The 13,716-nt window shown below is 36.8% G+C and overlaps 1 protein-coding gene across 1 annotated transcript in view; it reads right to left on the bottom strand.

The window, feature by feature from the left end:
* The window catches only part of pcxb (pyruvate carboxylase b), a 315,031-nt gene that overhangs the window by 44,660 nt on the left and 256,655 nt on the right, over positions 1 to 13,716 (bottom strand). Inside the window, exon 19 of the mRNA XM_073835799.1 lies at positions 750 to 994. Within this exon, the coding sequence (XP_073691900.1) occupies positions 750 to 994 (245 nt within the window). The remainder of the gene's footprint in view (positions 1 to 749; positions 995 to 13,716) is intronic.

The raw sequence follows: 13,716 nt of genomic DNA, 5'->3' as shown, positions 1-13,716 counted from the left end.
AATGGTGTAGGAAAAAAAGACAAAGAGTGTGAATTGAATAACAATCACATGCAGATAGACTGGAGGTAAATAGAAACTTCTATTATAAGAATCCCAATAATTGATTGCCCTGAGTGGAAGACTGAACCAAGCGATGCCAAACACATTTCAGCTGATCGGTTAATTCGGCCTTAGAGGCCAGAGTGCAGCACAGCAGAAGCCAACACTGGCAGGGGACACTGACTGCTGGTGTCAGGTTATGAGGCTGATCATCTAATAACCAGAACACTCACTATCACACTGTTTCTGTGACAGAAAGTGGCAGAACTTGTTCTTATGTTAGCCAAAGAAATGTTGGATGGTGGTACAATGTCAGTTCATCATGCGGAATGAGAACTATACTAGATCCTTGTTTCTAAAATAACTTTGTAATATGTAATTATATTTAATTTGAACAGAGGATAGAATGAAATGTGCTTGTGATGAAATTGTTATATTGTCTCCATGCACAATTTAAGGTACACTGCAGCAGTTTCTGTATGTTTTAAGTTAATTGTTAGGTTTGCATCAACAGAGGGACGAAAGCTTTGACTATATACTTTTGGAATATAAAAGACAGTAAATCCAATAGAAAAGAAAAAGCCACTTAATTCACTGGCTTTCAAGGACACTCTTCAGTATGTGGAACAGGGAAGGAGGAGAGAGAGAGAAAGAAAGAAAGAGTGTGGGTGACACATTTGGAATCAAAATGAGATTTTTGGAGGTCTTACTTTGATAAGGTCTCCCAGCAGCTTGTTGGCTTCGGCGTAGGCTTTCTTCACCTCTTTGAACTTGTTACCGAGGCCCATGCTGTGGGCCTGGAAGTGTAAGTTGGTGTACTGGCCCCCTGGGATCTCATTTTCATAAACATCTGCATTACCAGACTTCATTGTGGCGGTGCAGTCGAAGGGAGCATACAAACCACGAGCCACTTCCCAGTACTCACTGTAGTCAAAGACTCTGTCCAGAGAAACACCTGCATGACAAAAGAAGTGTTACAAATGCAGCAACTTTATTTAGAATAATAAGTCATTCATTTTAACTACAATACCCATGAATCTGCAGAGAAATATCTATCTATATACAGTGCTTTCAGAAAGTATTCAGACCCCTTACCTTTTCTTAATTTTGTTATGTTGCAGCCTGATACTACCCTGGAAATCCAGAGGTCTCACGAGAGCACAATTTGAATTGTCTCTGCAAGACACTCTGGCATCGAGCAATGATGCACGTTACTGCATTACGTAAGCAGTTCTGGGAACCAATCAAATCGGTGTATCTGATGTAGGTGGGCCAGAGGCGAGCTAAGCTGATGACGACAGTGCTGCGACATCCGGAATCATTTAGTAAACATTGAAAGATGGCTACAGATGAACACCAGTTGTTTGAAACGGCTTTAGCCACTACAATGAACGAGTTAGACTTGGTTTTTCATATAAAAGAGGAACAGAAAACCGCGCTCGAATCGTTCCTTTGCAATAAGGACGTTTTTGCTGTTTTGCCGACTGGATTACGGCAAGAGTTTAATCTATCAGTTAGCTCTGCTGGTAGCTAAGCGTATGGGGTTTAGTGAAAACTTAGTGATTGGTCGTGGCGTTATCCAATTGCGTGCTGTGAGAGTTTCAAATGCATGCTTGGTGCCACCCCTCGAGTTAGGCCCTATTCATTGCTCGATGCCAGACCCTTAATCTTAATAGATTAGGGTCTGGATTTTTTCCAGGCTAGCCTGATACTACAATTGTTTGAATTCATTTTTCTCTCATTAATTTACACTCTGTGGCTCATAATGACAAAGTGAAAACATAATTTTAGAAATGTCTGTAATTTTATTAAAAAGAAAAAGCTGAAATATCACATTTACATAAGTATTCAGACCCTTTACTCAGTACTTAGTTGAAGCACCTTCGGCAGCAATTACAGCCTTGAGTCTTTTTGGGTATGATGCAACAAGCTTTTCACACCTGGATTTGGAGATTTTCTGCCATTATTCTTTGCAAATCCTCTCAAGCTTGGTCAGGTTGAATGGGGACCATCAATGGACACCCATTTTTAGGTCTCTACAGAGATGTTAGATAGGGTTCTAATTAGGGCTCTGGCTGGACATTCACAGAGTTGTCGACTCCTGTGTTGCATTGGCTGTGCTTTTAGGGTCAGTGTCATGTTGGAAGGTGAACCGTCGGCCAAGTTTGAGGTTCTGAATGCTCTGGACAAAGTTTTTTTTTTTTTATTAAGGCTCAATATTTTGGTACATTGAGCTTTTCTTCTACTCTGACGAGCCCTTCAGTCCCTGCTGCTGAAAAACAACCCCACAGCATGAGGACTTTTGGGATGGTACATTGCTAGTGATTAGAGATGTTTTCCTTCAAACATGATGCTTAGAATTACGATTCATCAGACCAGAAAATCTGGTTTCTCTCAGTCTGAGGGTCCTTTAGGTGCTGTTTTGCAAATTCCAAGTGTGTTTTCATGTGTCTTCACTGAAGAGAGGATTGAGTTTGGCCACACCGCAATAAAGCCCAGATCGCTGGAGTGTTGTGTTGATGTTTTTCCTTCTGTAGGTTTCTCCCATCTGCATATATGATCATAGAGCTCAAATAGAGTGACCATCAGCTTATTGGCCACCAGTCTAGACAAGGCCCTACTCCAGGGATCATAAAATCTGGACCTCGAGATCCATTTTCCTGCAAAGTTTAGCTCTTACCCTAATCAAACACACCTGAGCATGCTAATCAAGGTCTTCAGGATCATTAGAGAATAACAGGTAGGTGAGTGTGATCAGGGTTGAAGTTAAACTCTGCAGCGCACTGGACCTCCAGCGTAAGATTTGGGGAACCCTGCCCTACTCCATCAATTACTCTTAATCAATTACGGGGCGACCAGCTCTTAGATGTGTCCTGGTTGCGCCAAACTTCTTCCGTTTGAGAAATATGTAAGCCACTGTGCTTTTGGGAACCTTCAGTGCAGCAGAATTTTTTTGCAGCCTTCCCTAGATCTGTGCTTCGATACAATCCTGTCTCTGAGCTCTGCAGGTATGTGCTTTTCCAAATCATGCCTAATCGATTTAATTTACCACAGGTGGACTCTAATTAAGGTGTTAAAAACATCTCAGCAATGATCAAGAGTAATAGGAGGCACATGAGCTAAAAGTGTTGTTGCAAAGGGTCTGAATTAGAGATGCGCGGATGGGCTCAATCAGGGCCGGAGTGGGACTCCTTTTCAGCCCTGGAGTTTCAAGCCTTAGACCGGCCCACTTTAGTTCACGACTGACTATATTAAAATGACGTCATTTCCAATTCAGTGCAAATACAGTAGCCTAAGTGTTGCTTCACAGTGAAGATTTATTTGAACAGTTAACACAATATAATGTTTAACAGTATCAGTATGTATTTTCTGTTAGAATTAGTGCTCATAAATATCCAAACCTTGAAATGAAAAAATATCAAATAAATACAAATGTATATTAAGCTATATGTATAAAATAAAGATTAAAATAAAATGTATTAAACTTTCTAATGACACTATCATGTCTTTTTCAAGTAAACAGCTGCTTTATAAGTTCAAATATTTTTCATAAATGAGAACATTAAAGGGTAAATGTCTAACACTACTCTTTTAAACATCACAATGTCCTTTTCTGCAATATCTGAATATATATTCTGTGCAAAATTGTTGAGTCCTTAAACACAAATAAAGAATAGAACAAGTATTGCACTGTCCTACCTGCCCATTCTAGTGTGTTGGGCTCATGACTGGTGCTTGGTAATGTTACGGGGCCTGGCTTTTCACTCTTAGCAGCAAACTGGACTAGAGGCTGCTGCTGCTGAAGAGCAACAGTACAAGAAAAGGTTTGATACATAAACATGAACGGTGATTTGCAGACATCGTTGTTTTGCACTGCTCCTAACTAGCTTGACGTTAACCAGGGGCGGACTGAGACAAAATTTCAGGCCGGGAAATCTCACACTTATCCAGGCCATCCCACACCAAAATTTGAAACCCTGGACAACAATATTTTTCATCATCACATAAAGAAAAGTTGAAATCAACTGGGTAAAATAATTAAATGCTATCTCTTGAACTTCCAATTTGCCTTTTAATCTCTTTTAATCTCTCTGTCTCTCATGTGTGTTTACTTTTTAAACAAATTTTCTTGTATCTGTCACTTTTGTCATAAACACATCTCGACCTTTACAACCACCTATACAGTACAGATCTAAGGTTGGTCTTTTTTAAAGAAGACAATCAGCAGATTATTGCAGAAATACTGAGACCTTTTTAAAGACATGTTTTTGTCAAGATTGTAAAAAGTTGTGATTTTGTAAAATGACACTTGACATTGCTGCTAAGGGGGAGGAGACAGCCACCAGGATGGTTCTTGAGCTTCTAAGCTTTCAAAATTATATATAATTTATGATTAGTACTAAAACATTTGATAGAAAAAAAGGGCAACAGAAAAAAGAGGGCCACTACATTAGGACCATGTGTTATTGTCGTAATGTTAAAATTAAAACAACAAAAATTAGCTACATCTTGAATATATATTTATTAAAAAATCTTAAAACTAAACATGTTTTGCATTATCATGGGTCATGTTTGGCCCTAAGGAAAATTAACCATGATATTATTGAGCCTGGTAAACATAGTAACCATGTTTTTTTGGGGTTTTTTTTAGGATTGATTCCCATTAGTATAATCATAATTTTATACCATGGTGAAAGTATAGTGTAGCAAAACCATTGTATATTGTATAATTATTGTATAACTATAGTAAACATGTTTTGTAAAACCACCGTTAATTTTTATAAGGGTAGCTCCCTAAACCTGTTTTAAAACGATATTTTTTATAGATTAACATTTGTTAGCAGTTCAATACTTAAGTAAACAAAGACAAAACTACAATAGTCTGTTTACAGATGTAACAGACCTGCGCTTTAGGTCCTAAACAGGACAGATTTGTCTCTCTGCTCCACCTGGGCACTTCAGTCTCGCGTCGTTTTGGCGGACGGCGGACGCGCGGATGCGCGGAGCGCGCGCGAGACGAAACGCGTGCCAGTCAAGACTAACCGATTTATGATTTATTAGAGTTTTATTATTGAATGGCTAATTCTGAAATAACCACTTTAGTACATTAGGCCGGCAACAAAAACAACAACAACAACAACAACAACAACAATATTAAAATAATAATAATAAAAATTGGAGGGTAGCGGGCCAAAAATTCTCCCGATGGACAGTCCGCCCCTGGCGACTGCTGTGAGTGCAGGCAGCTAGGGACACCGGCCCTCGCGGCCAAAAAAACGGACCGGCCCACCGGGAATTCTCCCGGTCCTCCCGATTAGCCAATCCGGGCCTGGGCTCAATCGTCACCCGAATCCGCAGCTTCAAATAAATTATCCGCCCGCCACCCACCCGCACCTATATTTTTCTCTGATTTAGATAACCGCACCCGACCCGCACCCGATCGTCATATTACACTTATTGTAATTCTTAGTTTTGCATGATGATATGATAAATTTATGGTTCATGTTAACAGCAGATTGATTCAGCTGATCTGCAAATCGCTGCACACATACGTTTATCACTCATGATTTTAAGCCAAATCCATGCAGAAAAGAATAACGTTAACTGACATCTGGATGCGACTCTCCGCAATCTCTGACGAAATCGGTCGGGTTTTCTCTCTATTAGAGCCGCTCTGAACTTAGTATTTGAATGCATGCTTGGACTGAAGTTTACAGGGGTTCACCAGTTTAAGAAAGGTCTGAGCGTAAAAATCTGCTTCTTTTCATTTTTAAGGTATTGTTTTCATTATAATCTACTGATTCAAATAAGTAATCAATAATAATTATAGCCTACCACTGCGCGCCTAGCCTGACATGCTTTCGCGTAAGAATGAACAGGCAGCATGGACGCATCAGGCAAAATCGTCAAATATATTTCAAAAGAAGCCGGCGCCACGGTCCTGACCACATCACTGTCTTTACTGGGTGTTTTTAGGGAATATTTCAATTTATTAACATGCGACTGAATTAGCTATTCATGTGTTGGACTGTCATGATTTTGGCTAATGCAGGACACTTCTGAATGATGCGCATCAGAGACGTGGGTAAACGCAAAGCGACCAATGCACTACACCGCTGCATTACCGTGCTCAATAGCATTAGCACAGGCATAACTCCCTTCAAACTTTATATGGAATGTCAACGTTTCTGTCACCAAAAACTTAGAACAGGCAAACACACACACGCACACAAATGAAATCGTCTCTGCCTGATGAAAAACATATTTAAAACACGTTCAAGTTTTAGAAAATGTAGTTAATATTTGCATCATTATTGATTTATCTCATCCACCCGCGACCCACCCGCAAATAATCAGAATGCATTTTTTTATTACCCGACCCACCCGACCCGCGGATTATCCGCAGCGCCCGCGGATATAACCGCCATCCGCGCATCACTAGTCTGAATACATATGTAAATGTGATATTTCAGTTTGTTTCTTTATAATAACTGTACAGACATCTCTAAAATTCTGTTTTCACTTTGTCATTATGAGGTACGAAGTGTAGATTAATGAGAAAAAAATGATTTAAACAATTAGTTTCAGGATACTACAAGTAGTATCAGGCTGCAACATAACAAAATTAAAAAAAGTGAAGGAGGTCTATATAAACACACATACATACAGTACATATTTTTAAAATATTAAATGTATTTACATGTATATATATTTTATTCATATAATTAATATTATATATAAATATATTACATATTTAAGCATATTTTTCTTAAATATATCCATGCATGTGTGTGTGTATATATACATAAAAAATATACACAGTAAACACACATATATTATGTAAACAAAAACTTTTATTTTGGATGCGATTTAATCGCAATTAATTGCTTAACAACACTATTTTTAAAAAAATCAAATGTAATTAAAGATCATGATTACCCTCAAAGCTGGTTTATTTGGGTCATGAAAAAAAAAATCAATATTTAATATTTGTTTATTTATTTATTTGATAATTATTGCCCCTATATGCAGAGCAGTGGTCTGTATTGACTGTAGATTCTCCTTTATTTAGTCAAAGTGCATCAATTAAACAATCAAAAATCATTCAAATGATGTGAGGTCACAGTTTTGGCAAAAACAGTTATTTAAGCATATTACTATTCCATAATCATAATATGAATTTCATTGCCTTTTCAGATTTGTTTAACAAGATACCGTGATGTGACTTATCAGAGTAATTAGTGATTAGGCTCACTTAGTCATTTCTTAAATTCTATTTAAAGACAGATATAGACCTTTTTCCTGAACACGGAAGTAAGTCCAACTCTTAACTGCTTTGCATTTCCGGTCTGCATTGTTTCTAGTCAAATTAGGGTATATTCCGAGCTAATAAACTAATGTTAAACCTATTAAAATGTTTTTAAAAAGCACATGGCTCCATAGCGCCATCACTTGGCAATGTCGCAATGACCGTCATTTGTCAGTGCCTCACTTTAATGAGTGTGTAGATGACACGAAGCAGCGGACGTTAGCTACATTAAAATCAGAGCCATATAAAAAGAGAGTTGCGACACTCCCATAGGCTTCCATAGGAACTGAGGAATGCGGAAGTAAAGCGTGTCATGGAGCGGTCAATAGTTCCAAACAACCAATAGCTCCTCCGTTGAAGCCCATTCATTTCAGCGCTTCTCAAGCACAGTCGCAAGTATATTGAAGAAATTACTGCATTTCTTTACATTTTAACGCATCAGTTGACCTCTCGAAAAACTGGCCAATATGGTGTTTTATGAAGCGTGTTATAGTTAATGTTTATCATCAAAAAATAAACAGTTAAACTGTAAATGCAGTTGGATAACGTGAGAAACACCGTAATAGCGACCATAACCAGATACTAGTTGTCATATTTTTATGTTTTTAGTTTTTATGCAATCTTTCTCTCACTGTAGGAGGTTGAATGAGTTTCAGTAAAGACTGCATTCAAGAAACACGATAAAAATGTATGCTGAATGCAATTCGTTGCCTTGTGTTTTTTTAAACATTATTTTCATATTTTCTATTATGTTAAATGCCATTTTTGCTTGCCTTTTATAATATTCACTTATGTTGTATATTTGAATATCATAAAACAAGAGTAAATTACTTTTTTTTTATTTAACATTAAATCGTTAAATAGAAACATACTGTATAAAAAAAAAGAGTGTTTGATCATGTCCAAATGCACATGCAGATGTATTTAACCTTAAATATTTCACTAACTGTAATCTAAATACTATATTAGAAAATGTTATCTTTTAAATGGTCAGGATCATTATTGCACATATTAAGTACAAAAAAACCTCCTCAAAATATTTACTAAATAGAACTTAACTATATATATTACAGTTATTTAATTGAATAAAAGTTACACTTAAGGTGTTTGGTCACATTTGACTGCCAAAGAGTATGAGAACATATTAATTATGTCTCTTTATCTCTCCCCAGAATAAAATGCGATTGTAAAGCGTATTCAGAGAAGTTATCAATACACAATCAATGTACATTATTTGTTAATAATTACTCGAAATTGCTGCAAATATAGTGAAACTGCTGTCTATCCTATTTAACTCCATTCAAACACATTGACAGCGCGGAGCTGTTTGGAACTATTGAGAGCTCCATGAACCACGTGACCGTGCGGCGGCGAGATCAAAGCGTGTCGCAACTCTCTTTTTATATGGCTCTGGTATAAACCAGAGCCATAGAGAAACAGAGTTGCTACACTCCCATAGGCTTCCATAGGAACTGAGGAATGCGGAAGTAAAGCGTGTCATGGAGCGACCAATAGTTCCAAACAACCAATAGCTCTTCCATAGAAGCCCATTCATTTCAGCGTTTCTCAAGCACTGTCGCCGGTAAATTGAAGAAATTACTACATTTTTTTACATTTTAAAGCATCAGTTGACCTCTCGGAAAACTGGCCAGTAGTGGTATTTTATGAAGCGTGTTATATAATGTTTATCGTTAAAAATAAACATTTATAGCTACTGTAATTGCAGTTAGATACTGTGAGAAACACCGTAATAGCGACCATAACCAGATACTAATTGTCATATTTTTACGTTTTTAGTCTTTCTGTAATCTTTCTTTCACTGTAGGAGGTTGAATGAGTTTCAGTAAAGACTGCATTCAAGAAATACGATAAAAATGTATGCTGAATGCAATTCGTTGCCTTGTGTTTTTTTTTAAACACTATTTTCATCTTTTCTATTATGTTACATGCCATGTTTGCTTGCCTTTTATAATATTCATTTATGTTGTTTATTTGAATATCATAAAATAACATGAGTAAATTACTTTTTTCTTATTTAACATTAAATCTTTAAATCGAAACATATAAAAAAGAGAGTGTTTGATCATGTCCAAATACACATTCAAATATATTTTACCTTAAATATCACACTAACTGTAATATAAATACTATATTAGAAAATGTTATCTTTTAAGTGGTCAGGATCAATATTGCACTATTATTTAGTACTAAAAAAAACTCCTCGAAATATTAACTAAATAGAACTGAACTATATATTACAATTATTTAATTGAATAAAAGTTACACTTGTTGGCGTTTGGTCACATTTGACTGTCAAAGTGCATGAGAACATATTAATTATGTCTCTTTATCACTCGCCAGAATAAAATGCGATTGTGAACCGTATTCAGAGAAGTTATCAATACACAATGTACATTATGTGTCAGTAATTACTCGAAATTGCTGCAAATATAGTAAAACGGCTGTCTATCCTACTTAAACCCATTCAAACACATTGACAGCGTGGAGTTGTTTGGAACTATTGAGAGCTCCATGAACCACGTGACCGCGCGGCGGCGAGATCAAAGCGTGTCGCAACTCTCTTTCTCTATGGCTCTGATTAAAATCAGATGGACGCTATTTGAATGGGTTCCTATAGAAACCGGAACAGAAAAGCATTCAATCTGACGTTAGAATTCGTAATGGCGGTGCTCATCGTTTATTCAGGAAAAAAGTCTATACTGTATATTAAAGATGGGAATGATTGGGCTGAAAGTATTAATTTAGTGAAATTAATCACCCTGTTCATTCATATTCATTTAAGTGGTAGTGTTTTTTTTTTTTTTTAAGCTGAGGACATTTGACTGACAGATACTGTTGTCCTCATCTGACACATCACAAAACACACCATCAATCCATCAATAAAGGCCCTGCATAAAGTCAGACTGTAATAATCAATGTGGATTTAATTAAGCCTGATGCCACAAGAGTCATCTTTCCAGTCTTCAGGCCACACGCACACACACGCACGCACGCACGCACGCACGCACGCACGCACGCACGCACGCACACGCACACACACACACACTTTTATTTTTACCACACTTGTATGTCATCAGTGAGAAGCTCCCTGCTATTATAATGCTCCTGCTGAGTTTGCGTCACTCCAACAGACAATAATAACCAGTCCATTAAGTGAAGTCAATGTACATCGTGTGCTGTACTCAATGTACTACAGTAGACAATTGTCCCTAAATGCCTATAAAATGAATGTGTGTTTATGAATGTGTATATGTATTATGTATGTATGTGTGCTTGCATGAGCTACAAATGACAGTACAATTTTCTGACTGGCTGATTATTTTTTGCTGCGTACAGAGCTTTGGGCTGTCATACAGACAAGTGTGATTTCTCAGGGCACCTATTGCAGAGATGTCTGTCAGGTAATAGAAATATTCAATGCATGGTATTCTAAAAAATGCTTACAGCAGATTTAAGACAAGACGCTAAAACTCACAAGTATGCCATTCACCTGCTGGAAAAAAAAAATGAAAATAAAAAACCTACAGTGGTTGCCTGGCCTCCCAGTGTGGTAAAGCTTGGTTAATCTGGTCTGTTTTGATGGTTTTAGAGCGGTTTTTGGGTACTTTTAGCTAGGACACCTACTTGGATCAGACTGGCACTATGAGAGATAAAGCTTAAAATAATGACAGATTGTAAAATAATGTTGCATTATGAAAAGAAAAATCACGCTGCAAGTTATAAAGTCATACTGTGAGACAAAAACCACACTGTGAGACATAAAGTCATTATTGGGAGATATAAAGCTGCAATAATAAAAGTAGCAATTATGAGATTCAAAGTTGTATGCAAAGTCAGAAACAGGCTTCCACATGGAAGTCCAGCTAAGCAGCTAAGATCAGCAAATGTTGGTTTGAGATTTTTTTCCAGCAGGGAAAACACACAACGACACAATTATATGCCATAATTCTATACTTTCTGTTCTCTGACAAATGCAAGGACTTTAGTGTTAAACTAAACACAGCTAAGCCAAGATTTGCATTTTGTGTTGAGCTTTGAGGTCAGAACAGTTTGTTCATATTATGCTGGAATTTATTGACATCAGTGCAGGCTGGCTCAACACTGCAAAGATTGTGTGTGTGTGTGTGTGTGTGTAGGAGAGAGAGAGAGACTGAAGACAAAGCAGAAAGCCTTTTAAAAGTGAACATAAAGGGCTTGCACAGGGATAAAAGGTTTAATTGTGAATGTGAGTCCAAACTTGTCTTTCCACTGAGAATTGAGAGATGTAGAGAAAAGTGACAGATGGAGAACGAAAGAGAAGTGTTAGTGGAAGCAGTGGGCTTGAAGACTGCATGGAAAAACATGGAAATGGAAGAAAAGGAACTTACAGATATACAAGGACAAAAACACACATAGGGACAGATGAGTGTAGGCGAAAGAGAATGGGCGAGAGGAAATAAAGGAAAAGATTAGAATAAGTGAACTAAAAAGCCTGAAGGAAGAAAAAGAGGGAAAAGAATATTTGAGAGACAAAGTGTGCTAGAAAGGAAAAGAGAAAAGAGAGGAAAGAGTAAGAGAAACACTGAATATGGAACTCAGCCAGAGAACACAAATCAGTAGCAGGGCAGCTGGAAGGGAAAATACAGACAGAAATATACAAACAAACAAATAAATAATTAAAATAAATAAAGATAGAGAGTAATAAATGAACACAAGATGTGTGTAAGAGGCTTTGAAAAATAAATATAGGGTACAATAGTGGCTACAGTAAATGTGTGTGTAATGGCGCATGCAGAAACTATACGCTAAAGCTTTACCTGTGCTAGCTTGCTACACTGGCAACTAAATTAACCAGCGCAATACACTAGAGAGAAAGCCAATGACAGTAAGAGAGAGTGATGAGAGGGAATAAGGGATCTTCAAGAAACTAGAGGTCTTCCGTGACCAATTACCTCAACAGATGCGCTCATGAATAAAAAAACTGTGTACTTAACACACATACACACATGCTTAGGTGTTAGAAAAGCACAAAAGACATATAGTATGTATATTTGTTTCACATTTTTTCATTTATTGGATGGGGTGTAAAATATATATATTCAGATTGGCACAAACATTTGCAGGCATTTTTTTTTGTGTGTGCTTTCAATCACATGCCCAGAGCCAATGCATTAAACTCAATCATGAACAGATTGTTTTGCTAAGCAACTGTGTATGGCTTAATGAATATATACTGTAAATGTACAGCAGAGGAAAAATCTGGAAATAGATCTTTTGTCTTTGTATCTGGTGTTGTTTGATAAACACCACTGTGAATACAAAAACTCTAAACGGTTGTCTGAAAACATATAAATGCTGTTTTCATTTCCTTTCTTCTCTGTGATAAGTGGGTGGAAGCTATATAAACGGAAATTTATGTAAAAACAATAAATAAAATCAGCATATAACAAATAAATCCAAAATGAAAAAAAAAATACATATAACCTACTCTATTTTCTGCAACATTGCAAACCTTCTTTAAAGTTTGTGTTCTTTTAAATTATCTAAGAGGTCACAGCGTGGGGTAGCACTCTTCGATTTGTCACAAGTCATTACATGAAATGAATTTGCAGGTCAGAGTGCATCACAGTGGAATGCAGTGAAAGCCAAAAATTATTTGCATGTGCTTGCATTTTTGGACTTTTACACATTTACATCTGTATGAACAGAAGTCAATGGAATGAAAAGTGTGCTGTGCTCATTCTTTAAATGGGGTAACCTGGCTACTTTTTTCTTTTGTAAGTGCCATCTATGTCAGAGAGTGAAATTGCATTTCCATTCATCAGTGTTTTTTATTCACCAATCTGAACAGACAAATTGCAAGTGAAAACTGGACAAAATCTTTGTGCCAAAGATCTGTATGAGCAGAATTTTTGGGATAGGGATTTAAATAAAACCTCTAAGCGTCAAAGGTCAAATTGTGTTGCTGACATGAATGATACTGCAAATTGTGTAGCCTTTATATAGTAGAAAATTTTCAGTTTTCACCTAGCAGACGTGAAAAATCCTGTTGACACTTTAATTTAATTCTCACTATTAACTATTAACAACGATTTTTGCCCTAATATACTCATAAGTTAATGCTTATTAATAGTTAGCAAGGTAGTTTAGGTATTGGGTAGAATTAAGTTATTATTATTTTATATTATTTGAACCCTTTCCAACAATGACTGTATGATTTTGAAATCTTTTTTTTAAACCGAGAACAACTGAGGGACTCATATGCAACTATTACAGAAGGCTCACACGCTCACTGATGCTTCAGAAGAAAAAACAATATCATTAAGAGCCAGGGGGTGAAAGCTTTTTGAATTTAAAGATCATAATGT

This window comes from Garra rufa, chromosome 3 (assembly GCF_049309525.1).
Source record: "Garra rufa chromosome 3, GarRuf1.0, whole genome shotgun sequence".
Classification (NCBI taxonomy): domain Eukaryota; kingdom Metazoa; phylum Chordata; class Actinopteri; order Cypriniformes; family Cyprinidae; genus Garra; species Garra rufa.
Note: the sequence above shows the minus strand (reverse complement) of the source record. Positions and strands in the feature narration are given on the sequence as shown.